The following is an 18,242-nucleotide window of genomic DNA, read 5'->3' on the forward strand; positions in this document are numbered from 1 at the left end:
AAAAGAGGAACCGGTTTTCCATTGAGAACCACCCATTGGTGCAAGGCAAACTGCAGACCAAAAGTCTCAGCTCTCAGGTTACCATAAATCCTTCAAGCCAAATGTTGACTTGGAAAGTGGGGTTTCAACCTTCCCTTGAGGCTATCTGAGGCAGGAGTGGTAGGAGTCAGCCCAGCGAGGCCAAGGTGGGATGTCTGGGGTGTATAGGGGTCAAGGAGGAGCAGCTGCCCTGTGGCTGGGGCCCACCAAAACATCAGGATGCTAAAGGAGCAGAGAGGATGAGGGGCTCCTGCCCTGGGGAGTATCCGCAACCAGCAGGGCACATGCCATTTCAGTGCTGTACCAGAAAGATGACGTGTGCTGGGCATAATTTAGCTTCTCCAGGCCTCCTCAGGGCAACACTCTCATGTGCACAAAAGTTCACCCGAAACAGAAGGCTCAGACACTGATAACTGAAAGCTTTTGTCCATCATTACACCCTCTTTTTTGTTGATTGCTGTAGCACATTACTGTACCTGAGAATCTGACCGCCAATGCTTGGGCATACCTGCTGAGACAGATGATGACTTACACTGTTGACAGCAAAATATCAATAAAGAGTTCTTAAAGACTAAGAATGTATGTGCTTAGACTAATTGATTGTTTGTTTTTTCTTTTTCTTTCTCTTTTTTTTTGTGAGGCCACAACAGTCAGTACCAAATATCACGCCATTTAATCGCATTAACAGACCCAAGCCAAACTTAATCAGATACATCCAGAAAAGTTATTCTGAAGGCCCTGAAGTTCTGGTTCAGGGTATTGTAAAGACTATTTTTCACACAAACTTGTTAACACCCATTCTTGTGTAGGAGAAAGAGTCTACCTTTCCACCCAGCCTAAAAGAGAACTCAGACAGTCCTACAGTCCCTAGAGCATCTGTAAGGTGTTGTGTGTTTTGTGACAGAAAACCCTTATCCCAGTCTTTCAGGGGAGAACCATTTTTATCCTGTAAAGGCATCTTTATCCTGTAAAGGATAAAGCTCTTCTGATACTTTCAAGCCCGATAAGCTGTCAGGATAGAAACTCAACTCTTTACCAAGTTCTTCAGTGACTAAGCCACTAGTTTCATGAGCGGGACTCGCTGGTGGTACCACGACAGGACTAGGATATTCATTGTAAATACTCACTAGGACTGCAAGAGATCTCATAACTCATTTGTTCAAAGAAGAGTGCATTTAGCTATAGGAGGAAAAACAAACAAACTCATTACCTCTATGGACCCTGGATCTACTTTGACAATTTCTCCTGTGCTGTTGTCATTGCTAAGATTTGGTGGGCTGTGTGAAGGTAGCCTTCTCTCTTCCTTTAAGGCATGCTCCAAAAGTTTCTTATTCAAGATCCTGGCAGCATTTTCTGTGAGTGTATACCCTGGAGGAGCAGATAAGTCCTGCCTGATACTTGTCACCTCAGTCCCTTCTTCCTTTTGCGACTCTGTCCCCAACCGGAGAGGACTGGGTGATCTGCCACGGGCATTTGTACATGGCTCCTGCACTGGACCCAGTTCTGCTCTGGGTTCTGCTGACCTGGACCGGCTGCTAGACCTGGGGCATTTTTGGAAGGTCTCATGAAAGATGGGGCTATGGTCAATAATGTTGAACAAACTGGAGAGGCCATCGTTGATGGTGGTGTGGACAGGACTCTCCCTTGTAGTAGTTGATCTAGCCCAAGCGGACTCACTGAATCCTTTCTGAGGTGTGCCAGGCAAAGTCCGGTTATTTGGCTGGTCTGATTTGGGAAGGATTTTTCTTTGCAACTTTGGAGAGCCATATTTGGGGGAGCAGCATGTGCGTTCAAACTTAGCCTGGACCTTTTCAATGACGGGGGTCACTTGCCTGCTTCTTAGGCTTCTGGATGGTGAAGAGACAGGCGTGGACCCCCCCTTTGGTGTCAGACACTTGTGTGGACTGCTGGTGATATTGCGCAGGGTTTCCGTCTGCAAGCCAACACTGATCGTCTGGGTGGTCTGCGTCCCCGTCGTTCTCATACCATTGGTTTGACATGCGGTGTCCTTAAACTGAGGCTCTGTTGAATTAGGGTTAGAGCGTATTGCGTTTCGGACAGAGAAAGCAACCTCCTTCATATCATCACTCATGTTTTTGGACATCTCCAAGCTGTGCAAGGGTGAGGCAAAGCCCACAGTAGTGCAAATAGGACGCTCAATGGGATGAAGACCACTGTCCAGAAAATCCTTATGATGTTTGGCCAGGTCACAAGACCATCTTCCAAACATATCCGAGGAAGCACCTTTTGTCTCAGTGACATTCCCCATAGCTTTGGTCACAGAAAACAGGAAGTCTGGCTCAACCTGGTTTTTCCCTTCGCTGCCAGCTATCACTGAGTTATCAAACCTACGGACAACCGGTGGGCTGTGAAAGACCCGAACTCCCATTTTTTCAGTTACACCGTGACTCCTTGTTGGCTGCTTCTGGCAGTGCTCTGGGCTGGTCATGGTGTTAGTTGTCATAGTGACACTGGTGGTGAGGTACCATGATGATGCCTGGAAGGGATCTGAACCAGGATCATTCCCAGCTTTCCCAATTTCTGTCCTTTCTGCCCAGCCTTCTGCAGGCTTCTCGGTGGCCCCACCATGGTTCCTACTAGTACTGTAATCCCAATTTTTGTTGAACTCCTCAATGTATTTCAGATCATCAGGAGACAGGGGAGGGGTTATGTCGTCTTTGCTGCTGGATAAAGGCAAGTTTTTTTCTGGTAGAAATGGAGAAATATCCATCAGGCGCTGGAATTCTGACATGGAAGAAACAGACATTGCCCTGGAGAGGGGAACATGAGAGAGTCACTCATAGGCTTGGAAACTCCTACAAAGCTCCTTATTTTCAGCAGCAAACTAACTCAGGAAACCCGACTTTCACTACCTGCTTATATATAAAACCACGTTAGCCCTCTCTTTCATTAAAGTTCCCTTTTATTATCTTTAAAATACCTGTGAAACACAAGCATTCCTGATGCGTCATTAAAAGTACCAAGAGGTTTATCAACGGCTCTTAATTTACTTCTTTCTCACGGATTACTGTGTGGCAAATGTCCGAAATACGGGGCAGTAGGATGCCTTTCAGAAATATACCATTCACAGAAAATAAGTGTTTGCGACAATACGAGGCGCACTTTTCAAAGCAAGTGTGGACTATTTCTGACTTGCCGGGAAATCAGCGAGTCCACCCCCACTCCTGAGCTTGCCCAGGCTGCACAGCAATGGCGTGTAATGATGTGGGACATCCAGCCTAGATGCTGTTACATTGAACTGGCTTGGTGAGTTGAGCTCATGCTAAAATTCAACCAAAGGGAATCGCTATGTGATAAGGTTGGATTCTTGGCTTTCCCACATTTCGCTAGTTTGTACAAATCACAAGCGTTCAGCTGAGTTGTCCTGCTGCTTCATTTTAAGAAAAAAATCAAACAAAAAAAGAAGCTTTCTGAATGGCACTACTTAAAAATGCAAATGGGCGTAGTTATCAGAGTTGGCTTAATGAGGTAACTCAGGCTGGGTGAGGACTCAGCAAGCAGCGTGTTTTATAGATCAGCGATCTGGAGCATATAGTAAAATCACACTGTGAGTTTTCAATCAAGAGCACCAGCTGCAGTTGGGGTGCCTCTATGTTAGGGAGTTAGGTGGGATCAGGAATGTGGTTTTGAAGTGGATCGCCTATTCAGATGCTCTGGTTTGCGTCAGGGGGCAACCCCAGAGAGCATGGGCTGGGTTCCTTTGGGGTGAAAGTGAGCTGGAAGGTGCTCTCCAGAAGCACAACGAATTCACTCTAGGGTTAGGTGGGTATTCAACCCATAGCATCTGACCAGAACTAGTCCAAAGCAAAATATTCCTGACGTGCAGGGGCATGTCAGGTCCTCAGCACCAACTGTTTTCCTCTATATATCAATGTCTACAGGTCTGCAGTACTCGCTAGGGCAGTCGTAGCCTTCCGTGTAAGCTGCAGCTTCGTGCACTTTCATACAGTTTACTCTTCGTGCACCACAGCTGAATGTGGCCCGAGTTAATCAGAGTAGAACAGAAGCATATTGAGACAAATTAATCCCTGGGTAAATCCATTAATCTGACTCGCAGGCTGCTTAGGAGGTGGCATGGCCATGCCCCGGGCCTGTGGTTTGGGCGCCAGAGAGCTGTAGGCTCTGGCAGCCGAATATTTGCTGGGTTTTCCCTGTAAGTTTTACTCACCTTTGAAGATTTCCTTTGTGTGTTTCTTCCTCCTGAAGAAAAACAGAAACAAAAGAGGATAAGTTATTTCTGAACCTGTTGGTGGCATTAGCTTGTGAGTATTTTGCCATTCACTTCCCGTTAGTCGCACCAGGTATGTTTGTCTCTGAAAAGTGGCTGATTTTCCCTCTGATAAGGAATCTTAAACTGCCAGTGGGAATATCCTTTCCCTTGCTACACAGGCAGCAGAATGGGCAAGCCCCTCGGGACAGCAGACTGCGCAGGGAAGGCCCACACGCCAAATCTACAACAGCCTTGAATTTTTATAGTCCCGTGCAATCATAAATGGAAGTAAGCCGCAAATGGCTTTTTTCCACGTGTACACTATATTGGTTGGGACCATGTATTTGTGAGTGAATTTGTTCTGTGGAGGTAATCTGCTTGATGCCAGAGACCAAGGTGTGCTGAGATAAGAGATAAACCGGGGTCCTTTGACATAAGATTTCATTATATGTTCTCTAGGAACCAACAAATGGCACCAGTTGAAACTCATTAAGCTAGCTATATTAAATGTGTGGGAAGACTATTACGTGTTTCATAGGGGGAATACCTACAGCTTGTTAAGGGCATTAAGATGTTTTTATGGCGATTATTTCCCTGTGACAAGTCCCATAATGAGTTGTTTTTTTTAAATAGATACTTCTGAAGCAGTTGCTCTACAGTTATTATTTTAACTGTTCGCTTGTATTTCTAATAATCTATAGGGAATACCAAATAGGATAAGGAAAAAAAGAGCATTTGTACCTATTACTTTTATTCGACCTCATGAAATCAACATTACCAACACAGAAGTGTATTTCAAATTGTGACTATTCAAAAAGAGCACCGCTTAACTCATAACTCAGCAAATACCCTTCCGGTATTTAACCGGAGTCAGGGGAAAAAATAGCAGTAAACTGATCCTCCTCACATTCAGTCTGGTGTAAGTCTACAATAAAGTTGGTGGCTTCAGTGGAGTTACTGCAGAGTAAATCTGATCTACCCACACTGCCAGCTGTACGTTTATGGCACCAAGGGAGGAAAATCTAACTGGAACACACAGGTACCTACAGCTACTTAAAATGTAAGAAGGGTGGTCACATTTCTTGCCTCTCTTTATCTTTTTTTCTCTTCTTCCTCTCAAAGAACTTGATTTCCCAATTCCTTAGCTGAGTAACAATGTTATTCATCTCAAAGAAATGCTTGGGTGAAATTCTCACAGGCGCCCATGTTCAAATCAAGGCACATCAGTGAACCTGGTCCTGCAGGGAGCTTGAGATCTGACCAACTCTTTCCCAGAGTGGTCAAATTTTCAAGCCAGAGAATACACAGATACACTTTTGACTGGGAAGCTTCTGCTTCCCTATTTGCTATAATATGTGTACCCAACCGGTATATACGTGCTCAGAGCGCAAGCTGAATGTCTAACCCATGTGCACAAATCTGAATTTTCAAGCAAGAAGAAAGTATTCAAAACTTGCATCAAGCAACATGCTGCCTGCTCGATAATTTTAACTTCTGGCAGTCTCTGCACGCTTCTTGTTCTGTAACAGCCTCTAACATTCAAGGAACAATAGACAATAAAGGAGGTATTAGCATTTTGAAGTTGTAATGTGTTTCTAATTTCACAGGAACCATTAAAAACGTGTAGTTGTGGTTAGTGTGAACATTGTCAGTACCACTAATATTGCATGCCAGTTCACAGGCTACTTTGTACCAGCATATGAGGACGGGAACCTGGGGTTTCATTCAGCAACAATACAAACAAAACTGCGAAGACCTGGAATTGGTGAAAGTAAGCCGGCGGGTGGTGCAGGTTTTAGCAGGACACAGACTACATTCATTATGGCCCAATGCCATCTCTTAGCATGGTGTTTTACATCTTTATGGGGTGACCTCAGGGTAGGTACTTTGTTGATGAAGAATAACTTTATTTTTATAGCACCTCATCTCACTTACTTATGCTAATCTATTTAGAAGGCAACCAAAACAGAACAACCAGAAGTGCCTCTCTATAGCACTTACTGCATTACTAACAAAATATAGCCTATATTTCTCCATACATATATTTATATATCTACTTACAACTGGCAGAGACTTAAGACCTTCTAAACCTACACGTTGTGTCAGATATAGTTATCATACATAGTATGAATAGCCACACGGGGAAATAAGCTTCAGGCCTTTAGGCTGGCTCCCAGTTTCTCAGGTGATTGACACTGGTCTAATCAGCTTGTAACACAGAACAAAATCTTGTCTATACCAAATTCACTACTGGGTAACATAAGCAATGCCTGTGACACGATATCTCATTTCCCACAGCAGGGATGCAGTACCAATTCTGACATAAGAGACAACATGCCGGCTTGATGAAAGGTAGAAAAGTGCATACTTCTGTTAAGCCGGTCAAGAATTTCTCCCGCTCCATCTGCCGAGACCGGTGCTCATCAGACTCATCAGGGGAATCAAGAGACAGCGACTCCAGAAAGAGGTTTTCTGTGGCGCTGCACCGATCACTCTCTTTCAGCTTAGACAGTGACCGATCATCAAACTGAATGGCGTCTGAATCAGAGTAGGATCTTGACCCCATCGGACGAGGCACGTGAAGGTTCCCCTGGGTCGTAAATGGACGAAGGTTACTCTCCTTCTGGTCACACAGAAAACCACCTCCTCTTCGCGGGCTCACTTCCTTCTGAAGCTGGAGACAAGGCAAATGAAAAGGAACAGCAATTACTTATGTAGTGTATGGCATTGTGTAGAACTCATCCTTCCCCAGGAGCAAGGCACCCGTGCCCTGGGGAGGCACCACGAGATCACCGCCTGGCTCCAGGGACGCTGGCTTTGCTGCACTGGTCCTTCCGCAAAGGGAGATGTTGCTAGGACTTTGATGCTACTCATGGGACTTTGAGTGATGAAATGTGCATATGTATAGTTTTGCTTGTTTTCATATATATGTATACATATATACACAGTGTGTCTATATATACACAAAACAATGCAACTGTCTGTAATCTGATTTTTAAGGGAACAAACCAACACTGACAGTTATTTAAAAGCAATCTAGATATAAGTTCCTAAAGCAAAACAAGTAGAAGCTTAAGGAAGGGCGAATGACTTGGAGCCTTATCAAAACAAATACATTTTTCATCTAGTCAGCAATACAAAGGTCGCACTTTTACATACATTACTTGTTTCCAGAGGTGGAAAATTCCTCTTAACAAAAGACAAAAGCTTTGTTTTATAGATGGTCTAACCCTAATGCATGGATAGAAAGCAGACTATTTGTACAGAACAGCATTGTCAAAGGGATGAATTAGGCATGCAAAGCATGTTTGAAGAAAATGCATATTTATAGAAAGGCCATCAAAGCTCTACACTGTGCAAAAGCTGGGTGAACAGAGGGTGAACCACTTGTGAAATTGCCAATCTTAAAATTAGAGTATGTGATCAACTTCTCCTTTAATTGCAAATACACCAGGATAGATGAAGTAAGTGATATTTTCAAACATGATGAATGACAGCAGGAATCTGATAAGTAACTCTGAAGTTTTGCTCGAGCAGAGCGCTAAGATTAGTGACAATAACCTGCAAATACAAGTCATTCCCTAGGACCCTGGAGACTGAGGACCTACAAAACATATTATTTTAATCTTGTTGCGTATGTTTGGAAAAATAAACAGACATTGTATTGCCTAATGTAGATCAAAACATTTTAGGTCCCAGATGATTAAATTTGCACTTATGCTGAAATCATTGAGCTTTTTGCTTGATTCACGTCTACAAAAAAAGGGAATGCATCTTCAGTGTTTTGCTCATGAGACACAAAATCCGAAACAGTTTTATTAAAAGGAGCTAATTTAAGGTACCCTATAAAGGTAGGGGCTGGAAGGTACACATCAAGAGATCCTGGAGTCCGTTCCCCAGCATATCAGCAAGATCCAAAGCAAGGAGAAATGGAAATCACATGTTTTCTGTATACATAGTTCCAATTGCACACCCTTCCAGATTTTCAGAGATCATATAAGGATAATGATCTGGGAACCTTTATGAGAAAACAGTACAGATACTAGCTCACTCCCTGAATCTCAGACAGTCAACAGGAGAATTAAAGTGAGAAATACTGACCTAAATTTTCAAGAGCGACTAATGATTTTGAGTCCCCGTGTGTTTATACCTTTAAACACACAACTTTTCATAAGGTGATTTTGTGGGTTTAAATATTCGCCAGTGCACTGTGTGCACAATTAGCTTTAGGAGCACAGTGGAGGGAGATTCTCTAAGGGAAAACAAAGTGACAGTGTACTTAAATAGAAAAAAAACCCATGACTTTGAGCTCTGAAAAAAGTAGGTCATCATGTTTTTTATATGCGAGCAGTATTCCCATAACCATCCAGAGTAAAGTATTTTATATATTTTATGCATTGGTGTGAGCTTCCCCCTTATCATACATGTATTATTCAGGAGCTGTGTGAAAGCAGGCAGGCATAAAGCATTAGTATGAAATTTGGCACACACACTTCTGCTATCTCTTAGACTCTGTTTTTCAAACATACACACTACTGTAGTCTCCTCATCCTCTACGTATTGCCATACATGGAATACACACAGAAAAACCCCTGGGAGAAGGACTTCAGAGATATACTAATTGTTTCCATATAAAGCCGGGCATGACTGCAATCTGAGAGGATATTCAACTAAAAGCCTGCAAATATTTGGAAGCTTCCTGTCACATAGGGAAATGTTTGATTATAAGCAAAGGTGGAGTTATGAAGTTTTGCAGGCAGGTAGCCAAGATTTCACATCTTATTTCTGATCATCTGGTCCTCTGAAATTAACTTGGTATAATATTTTTTATTTCCCTAGCTATTGCTAATTTTTTGTACAACTCTACTGTGCAGTAAATATAGAGCTGAAGCTTAGAGGTTTTAGAATAGTAACAAAAGAAGTCAGCTCCAGGAGTGGTTAAGAGCTGTTCTGTAGGCTCTCCCAAGATGACACTCAGGGGTTATGTCAGGTTTAAAGAGAATTAAAGGGTAAGTAACATTAACAGGGATTTCTCTGTTGCTTCCTTGAATATGCCCCATTCCCAGGGAACAGAAAAAGCAGTCTTTAACCAGGTTAAGTCCCTCAAGCTATTGAGGATACACTGAAGAGATAATACGAAAAAATACAGTTCATAGGGACAGCAGCATAAACATCCAAAGAGGTACCAGTGACTTCCCAAAGAAAAGTGTGTGTCCACATCCTTAGTATATTGGGAAATTTTCTGAGGGTTATTTAATTCCCATTGCGCATGAAGAATCCACAGGAGGCAGTTTGGCCACTGAAACTCAACAGTTAGAAACTAGCCCAGTCAAGCCAAGGAGAACTTGGCACCTTCTGTCACTGAACCCTGGAAACCAGGTAATTTGGATGAACTCTGCTACAAGCCTTCCCACCTCATAGGTGTTGGGTGTTCTGTCTTAGGAGACATACTATTGGGCTGCATTGCAAGGGCTAGCTCAACAAGCTGCATGAAATATACGCAAAAACCCTCTGATAAATAGGAGATTAAAAAATTCAGATTATCATTTATTGATATTTTTAAATTTAGAAGCTCAAAAATCACCTTTCTTGGTCTATAAAACCTTCGTATTGGTCACCGCTCACTCAGTCCTACACTTATAGCGGTGATTTTAGAAATATCCGTAGAATACAGCATTTTCCTAAGTGCTTCTCTGTGGGTTTAAGAGCCATAGCTTAAGTCTTGTATTCATAATATTTACAACCTGGTGTCCTTTCTTTAGTTTCTTGCTGCAACTCGGATATGGGAACATAAGACACAGTGAACCCTTTTCAAAAACTGGTCATGAAGTTACACCGGGTTTTCATCAACTTAACCTGTGAAGCTACTTTGTGCTTCATTCAAGCGTAGTGCTCCCTAGAGAGCATGCACAAATCTGGTGCCGTTCCATTTCTGATGTCCTAAGAACAGAAAGTATTCAGTTAATTGAGGACCCACAATCTCAGTTGTTTTCTTACTTTTCCTGGAATGCATGACTCAGAGCTAAACAATGTTCAGTCAAAACGGTGTATTAACTCTCCCTCATTAAGCTTTTTATTTTTTGTGTGGCTTCCAGCCAGATAATAAATTCATTAGGTCTAATTTGTCTCTAATACTAAGCAGATGAAAGTACGGATAGGCATGAAAAACAAGGGGACAGGTATGCAGTTATCAGATTTGCATATGATAGCAGAGGTGGGCACAAAATTCATGTGACCAAGGTCAAAGTGTCTTCTGAATATTTAGTATTGATAGCTATTTATTTGTTATCAGTCAGGGCTCCTCATGTTAACTCCTGGGTTCCTTTGCTAGAGAAAAAAAAAATGAGATGAGACTGAATAGTCACAGCAGCTGCATCTTTGGTGGCTAATTCACAGATGAACAGACTTTTTTGGCAGGAAGCTGTATATCAAACCTTGAATAACCCTGTATGTGGGATGGGTTCTAGCACGAGGAAACGCACAAAAGCTTTCAAACAGAATGAATCGATGTGACCATGCTGTCCAGGGTAATTGAAATGAGGCAGGAAATGGCCTTTAACCTGGAGTTGATTTCTTGTAAGTGGTCTTTTATAGGGATTATGAGCATTTTCCTTTTACTCCCTTGTGTTTGTAAATTGTTTGGTAGCATGAGAAACACTGATGTAGCCAAGGAACCAAAATTGTTCCTGTGCTGCTTAATACAGTCTCTTGACCTTGGCCTGAGTGCAGTAACGGTGTGATGCCTCGTGCTTGCAGCCAGCCATTGCTCACCCCAAGATGACTCCTTACCTGCTCTATCCGCCTGAGCAGCTCCTTCTTTTGACGCTCCCATTCTCTCCGGTCTCTGTCAAGCCTGTCCAGGAGCTCCACCTTTTCCCGGTTCCAGTTCTTCTCACTGTGCTGGATTTGCCAGCGGAGGTCCATCACCACACCATGACTCTCAGCCAGAAGCTTCTTGTGCTCTTCTCTTTCCCTTTTGAAAGCTCCCTTTGCATCAGACGCGAGGCCTGGTTCTCCTGAGGTGTTCTCACTCTTCCCTTCCAGCTGGCATTAAAGTAAAACATTACTAGGACATTAAACTTGCTGTGGTAAAAGCCTGTGTCTGACAATGAATTTGAGTTAAAGACCTAACACCACAAAACTAATGGCAAAATTATAGCAATTCTTAGATCTTAGGATCTCAATAAATGATCAAATATGTTCAACTTGAAAAAAGTTTTAAAATCAAGACAGTGAAAACCATAGTGAATAATTTCTCAAGCTCTACCAGCTAATGCTATTAAGGCATTAGTTATGATCTTTCTGATGGGAGTGTGGGTACCAGCAATGAAGGGAACATGGAGATAAACTCCAACCGCATCAACACTTCTTGAGACAATCACCAGGACAATGTCCTCAGCCGCTGCTCTGCTTTTGTGCTCTCAGTGCACCCGAAACCTAAAGAGAATGCATTCGTCTTCTGAAGAGACTTCTCCCAGAGCATCCCTCAGCAATGGTCTTATTGTACAGCTCCTCTCACCTTCCAACAAAAGAGGGTGTTAGCAGCAGGAGATGTACCAAGATCATCCTCCCATCTCTGCAGGTTCTGGCATCTGAACTGATTTCTAGGGCAGTTAGCTGATGCTACCTTCCCTCCCTTCTCCTTCACTTCATGCTCAGGGCTCCGCTCGATCAGAGCAGAAGAGCAGGCCCAAGGTGAGAGATTCCTGTGCAGGCTTGATGGGGTGTCAGGAGGCCTCTTGTACAACCCTCTGCTCCCGGGAGGGTTGGCTCTGAGATCAGATCAAGTTGTGCAGGACTTTGTTCAGTTGGATCCCGACAAACCTCCAAGGGCAGGGATTAAACAACCTCCCTGGACAACCTGGGCCACTGCTGGACTCTTGTGAGAGTGAAAAAAGTGGTCAATGGCTTTTATTCACGTGAGTGAAGAATTTATCCCTCAAGCTTGACCTTTTGTTGACAACACAGTAGATGTGTGAGTGACTCAGAATGGGATATGTCTCTGTCCCCTGGCTCTGCAGGTGAACTGGAGCAAAAAGCAGCGAAAACTTATTTCTGCCTCTGAAGTGAAAGTTGTCCTCAAAAAGGAAAGGCAGCAGGTCTGCTAGGGAACACGCTCCTTTAGCAAGAGAGAAGGACAACACCTTCACCTTGCCCTATGTGGAAAATAAGCACAAACTTTCTGAGCAAAGGGAAGTTCAGATTGGATTCAGGAGTGAAACTTACTAGTCTCTGGAACAGCCTTCCCAAATAAATGGCCGAGAGGTCATTGCTTGAGTCACTTAAAATTGTACGGAGCTGAAGACAGCATCCTGTTACAGCCACTTGCATTGACAGGGAAATCGTAAAACACTTGTTTCATTTACCACTAATTTCCAAAGCCCAATTTTCAAATGACCAACCAACCAATCAACCAAAAAAATCAATTATAAAAAAGCAGCATCCTATTTTAACAAAGGTGACATGACACCGTCTTTCTCACACTTATCCAATTTGTGCAGTGGGACCTGCAGCAATGTGTGAGAGGCTGTCCTGCACACACTGTACGTCTTGGTGGTGGACAAGAGGTGCTGTGGGGCAGAAATGCAGAACATCCCAGGAGACACACCTCTGTGCTGTAGATCCACGATGGAAGACACCATCCTGGGCAGCGTGGCTCCTCAAGAAGCCAGATAGCTTTGCTGCCTTTCTACCCACTACCCCAGCATGTTGACTGCCCACATGTTAGTTCAGCAATATGTAAAAATGTCACAGCTAGTTTCCAAACTCACCGCTAACTTCAGGTAATGGCCTATTGCCCCTTGCTACAGCTTTCCTCTGTCCATCCACAAGTCCCCAGCTCCATTTCATGGTGCTGTGGGAGTCAAAGTTGGTGCTGCAGCCAGGGTCAGCAATTCTTTTAAGTTCATTTCCTTTAATTTTACTATCCTGTGCCCCTCACCCTGGGTCACCCTTGCAAGTTCCTGCTGGGTTTATGAAATAGCCGTGACACCAAATAATCATGAATTTCAGGAGCGTCATTGCAGAGCTCAGATCAGCCAAAATAATAAGGGACTAATGAAGTAAACTCTATAGTTTCCTTACACCTAAACCCGACAGAGGACTATTTAGGGCTTGTTCTTTGTGATATACGTAAGTCGTCTTTCAAGGACCTTTGATGCCCCCTCAGACTTCTCATCTTGCAATAGGAGCTCTTAGGGGAGGTTGCTGGAGTGTCTGGGGCAATTCCAATGAGGCTGGAGCGCAGACTCAACCTTACAACTCTGCTGCCTCCTGGGGAATAGTGCCTCATGGTAGCTATGGCTAGCATGTTAAGTTGTAAAACCACATCAATGCCTGCGATAAATTCTTTAGCTGCTATGAAACGTGAAAATGCTAAAAGCAACCTATAAAGCAAACAAATGCTTAGTTGCAATAAATAATAGTTTGTATGGTTATCCTATGAAGCCAATTCCTTCTTCTCAAAAAAATAGCAAAAAGTTGAACCTCAAGTCTCATTCTCTCTGTCCCCTTACACCACTGGGTTCTTCACCGCCACTGGGCAAATTCTCAGCCTTTCAGTTAGCAAACAAGACAGGCGGTCGTGCCTGCAAAGCGCAGGAAAGCTGAGAAAGGCAGTGGGGAGTAAGAACAGGATCCAGAAGAGCAATATCCCAAGAATGTATGGGTGCTGTTAGAGTGCCATGTCCAAGCTGCCAAAATAGAGTAAGTCATCCTGTTCCGGACCATGGGTTCACCCAGAGCAGAGCCCTGGCTCTCACCCGGTTTGGGAAGAATACAGGGAGTCTATAAATACAAAGATGAGATCAAAACCAAGGCAAGTATACAGTCATACACCTTCAGAATAATTTCCTGGTGTTCAGTGATTTTGGACCTAAAACCTACAGTCAGAGGTGGTGTCTTTAGACTCAGAAGACAGTTCTTGGTGCCTCAGATAAGTTGTGGATGCGCCATCCCTGGAACTGTTTAAGGCCAGGCTGGATGGGGCTTTAAGCAACCTGGTCTAGTGGAAGGTGTCCCTGTCCAGGGCAGGGGGGTTGGAACTAGATGATCTTTAAGGTACCTTCCAACCCAAACCATTCTATGATTCTATGGAAAGCAGAACAATGCTCTTGGCATGAAGGGAGTCCTTCTGCCTCTGTTTTGATGAAACAGCTCCAATCATGGAGGAAAAGCCCATTGGTGGCTCCTCAGTGTGAAAGTCTAGATGTGACTTTCCTAAACCTGCCAACTGCTAAGGGTGGCCAGATGCCTCTTCATGTGCACCACAGCTTACATTCCCCCCAGGCATCCTGAAGCTGGACCATTGGTCAGAATCCTAGTGAGGGTATGTGTCCTTACATGCAAGTTCTCAAAGCACATGCAGGGTTTGGCCCCTCACACTAACTCCCTCCTCCTTCCAAAGTTTTCTCAGTTCCTAGTTCCCAGAATACCAGGATTTTTCACTGGCCCATCTGGAGGCTGAGAATTACTAGGACTCCTTATTGACTCAGCATTATCACAATCCCATACTTTGGAGCAATCTCATTATTTCTTATCTTAAAAACAATGCCTAAGGATCCTTCTGCCAAATAAGATGTGCGTGCATTTCTGACAGCCAAGACTTTTATTTTTAATGATATATGCAGTGCTAAAGCTCCAAAGAAGCAGGCAACAGTACATTGTCACCTCTGATATGCGGTGCTTTCATATCAAAAGAGTTTTCTTTCCTTTTTTTTATTCTTTCCTATACAGACAGTTGAAGCATCAAAATGCAAAACCATTGCCAGTGACTATTAATTAGGAGTTGACTCTCTTGAGGAAAATGCTTGTGTTAATTGACCTGACGCTTCACAAAAAAAGTGGGAAACAGCAGCAGTGAAGACAACAGTGGAAACTAGAAAGACCTTGATTCCCTGTGAACTTGTCAGGGGGTTGGCAGCTGCATACAAAACCTACGGTGGGAGCACTGTACAGCCCACTGCTTCATCACTACCAATCAAAACAACATCATGAGATCATGAGAGGTCCTCCCACCCACACCAACCTGACAGACTTGGCTATTTAGTTAAAGTTGTTGTTATGCCACGTGTTGGGCATAGAATAGCAAAGGATGTTAACATGACTATATGTAATGCTGATATTTTACATGTCATTCACTAGCTTCTCCAATTTTGATCCTAAAATTGAACCTATAGTGAAAAGACGCCATATTTTGAATCTTTAACATTACTTTGAGTTAAATTTACATTGATATTATTTCAATTTCAGGCTTATTATAGTATTATTTTTATATTTCATTTTTTGATGCCCTCCTTGTAATTGTGAGCACATGCACCAGACCTCAGTGGGACACTTACATAGTTTGCCCTACCCTAATTGACATTCTAATGACTGATGTGCTACTTTTTTGCTACTGCATTAGGGACCTGTTTTTGCTGTGACATAGAAATGTTGTGTTTTATGTCTTAAGTATTGACCAGGTTCATTCTTTTCATTTGCTTGAAAAAACATAAAAAGTAACACCCATGGCTTAGGAATTACCATATGTTATGTATTATTACCAGCAGAGCAGAGGAGGTAGCAAAGAGCCTGGTAAGGCCCCCAGAAGGAAGGGTGCAATCTTTCTTCTTCCTGGGCAGGACTAGCAGCACTGTCCTGGTGCCAAACACCACCAGCCTGTGAGTTATTGCCTATGCAACGGCAAAGCAAGCAAGCTCTAAATTGGCAGTTCATTGTTAGACTAATTGTCTCTAAGTTTTGTTCTTTGTTGCCATCTCAAGTTTAAGGTAAATCTGACACCGAGGTTTTGTTTCGGGAAGAATGAAAATGGAAATTGATTTGGTTTCCTTTTTCAAGCGATCCATTGTCTAGAAATGTATTTGCACTAAGCAGCAGCTGAACTGAGAATCTGAACCCGTTGAGAGAAAACTCTGCTAAAGCAAAAGCTTCTTCCTTCATTCTGGGAAAGCAGCCTACAGTACCTGGGCAGGAAAAGCAGAGCTCACATCTCAGCTCTGTGCGTCAGAATGAGTCTCCAATGATCAGTAATTCCTCCTAAATGTACCACCCTCCTGGCAGTGAATATTTTTATTATATTTGTCTTCTGCAGAGAAGCTCTACAATTACGAATCTTTTTCTCAAGACCTGAACATTCTAATTCTCCCACACCTCCCCTCTTCAATGTAGAAAATTAGACCTTTTATGCCATCAGCTTTGGAAATGAATGCTTGTGGGTTTTTTGCTGATTTGTTTTCATGTTGCCTCAGAAACTGTACATCTTCTGTGAACAGCCGTACATGGCACTGAAGCACCTGGCACCAGGTTTTATATACATACTTCTAACGGTATCCTGGGGTGGGTAGCTAGAGCTCTCTCTTCAGTAGGGTACCATCCATCACTAACCACTAGCCGTATTAACATATGGATCTCTCTCTTCAGCATTACCAAATCACTCTTTTCTCTCCTATGCATTGAGTACCGCAGTTGTTATGTACCAAGGCACAGTGACGAGCTAATTGTGAGCATGCCAACATCAAGACATTTTTCTCTCCTACAAATGCCAATAACTACAGACACCCGCATGTCTCATTACTGCAGCTGATACATTACCAGCTAACTCTTCTGAGAAAATACAGCAAGAAGAGGTTCGGCTCCTTTGTCCTCACCTATGTTACACAGTACCTACTGTATGAGCACTCGTACTGGGACAACTGGAATCCAAGAGGCAACTCAAGAGACAAAGCTTTGCTCAGGCTTCAGGGGGACTTCCAGGCACCAGGGTAAAATGAATAAATATAGTCCCTTTCCTGGCTGTCATAGATTTCCCATTTCATTAAGCATCTCAGCCATACTTTACTGGTCCTGGACGTGGGGGAGGTTACCTGTTCGAGGTGACACTTCAGTTCAGTCATTTCCACCTCCCAGGCTGCCTTGTGCAGGGCGTACTGCTGCTGGAGCCCCTGGCGCTCACGCTCCTCATCCCGCAGCTCCGAGCGGAAGTCATCCAGCAAACCCTTCAGAGCGTTCAGGAGCTTCCGATTTTCACTTGCCTGGCATAACAAAGCAAACAAAATGTTGTCATTGGATGACTTTAGCCTCCAGTTTCATTTTTAGGAGGAAAAATGCCTGCATGTCCACTGCAAGGAAAGGAAAGTGCCTGAGGAAACTTTTGCATGTGAAAACTAAGAATAGCAATGCCTTCTCTGTCTACAGCCTGCCCAGGGGAGTGGTTGAATCACTATCCCTGAAAGTATTTAAAAGACGTAAAGATGTGGCACTTAGAAACACGGTTTAGTGGTGGAATTGGCAGTGTTAGGTTAATGGTTGCACTCGATGATCTTAAGGGTCTTTTCCAACCTAAATGATTCTATGATTCTGCGATTCTATGATTCTACTTCTAGTTAGCCCTAGTGCTGAAGCATCCATGAAAGCCAAAGATACTTAAGTCACCCTGAAAAAGGCACTAAGCATCTTTCTGGATTGAGGACATTGGTAATAACTTCTTTTTTAATACTGTAAACCACAGCTAGGGTATCATTCCTGAGGTTTGTTGGGTAGCTGGTTGTCTCATACGTACAGCCATTGCTCAGCATCAAACCTCAAATATTTGTAAACTACATATAAAGAAAAGGGATTAATTTTCAATGCTTTTGGATTATCAGATAAAATTACTTTGGAAAAACAAGGGAGATTTTGAGCTGAGTATCTCTGCTGAGGTGTTTCACTAGGCTGTACGTCACCTTTCTGCTCGGTCCCAGGCAGCTGCACACTGGTTAGCTTTGCAGCAGCACCCTGTTTAGTACCAAAGGCACGAATGCCAGGTAGGCCATCTTCCCTCTTGCAGATGGGATCAAAGAGCAAACCCCCATCCATGTCTTGTTGAGAATGTCACCATCATATTGAAAAAATGTTGTCTGTGCACTTGTGCTAGCCAGGAGCCAAGGATGGAGTTAAATTAAAAGTCTAGCCCAGTGCTGACATGTGATCTTGG

At 43.3% G+C, this 18,242-nt stretch overlaps 1 protein-coding gene across 6 annotated transcripts in view; it reads right to left on the reverse strand.

Moving 5' to 3' along the window:
- MTCL1 (microtubule crosslinking factor 1) overlaps positions 1-18,242 on the reverse strand; it is a 112,563-nt gene that overhangs the window by 6,654 nt on the left and 87,667 nt on the right. For all 6 annotated transcript variants that reach the window (XM_082478961.1, XM_082478965.1, XM_082478964.1 and 3 more), the window contains 5 exons: positions 17,134-17,301; positions 11,060-11,314; positions 6,639-6,944; positions 4,229-4,260; positions 1,250-2,810 (listed from right to left, as the gene is read on the reverse strand). In XM_082478961.1, coding sequence (XP_082335087.1) covers positions 1,250-2,810; positions 4,229-4,260; positions 6,639-6,944; positions 11,060-11,314; positions 17,134-17,301 — 2,322 coding nt within the window. The remainder of the gene's footprint in view (positions 1-1,249; positions 2,811-4,228; positions 4,261-6,638; positions 6,945-11,059; positions 11,315-17,133; positions 17,302-18,242) is intronic.

The sequence above is a fragment of the Vanellus vanellus genome (assembly GCF_965231255.1).
Source record: "Vanellus vanellus genome assembly, chromosome: 2".
Lineage (NCBI taxonomy): Eukaryota > Metazoa > Chordata > Aves > Charadriiformes > Charadriidae > Vanellus > Vanellus vanellus.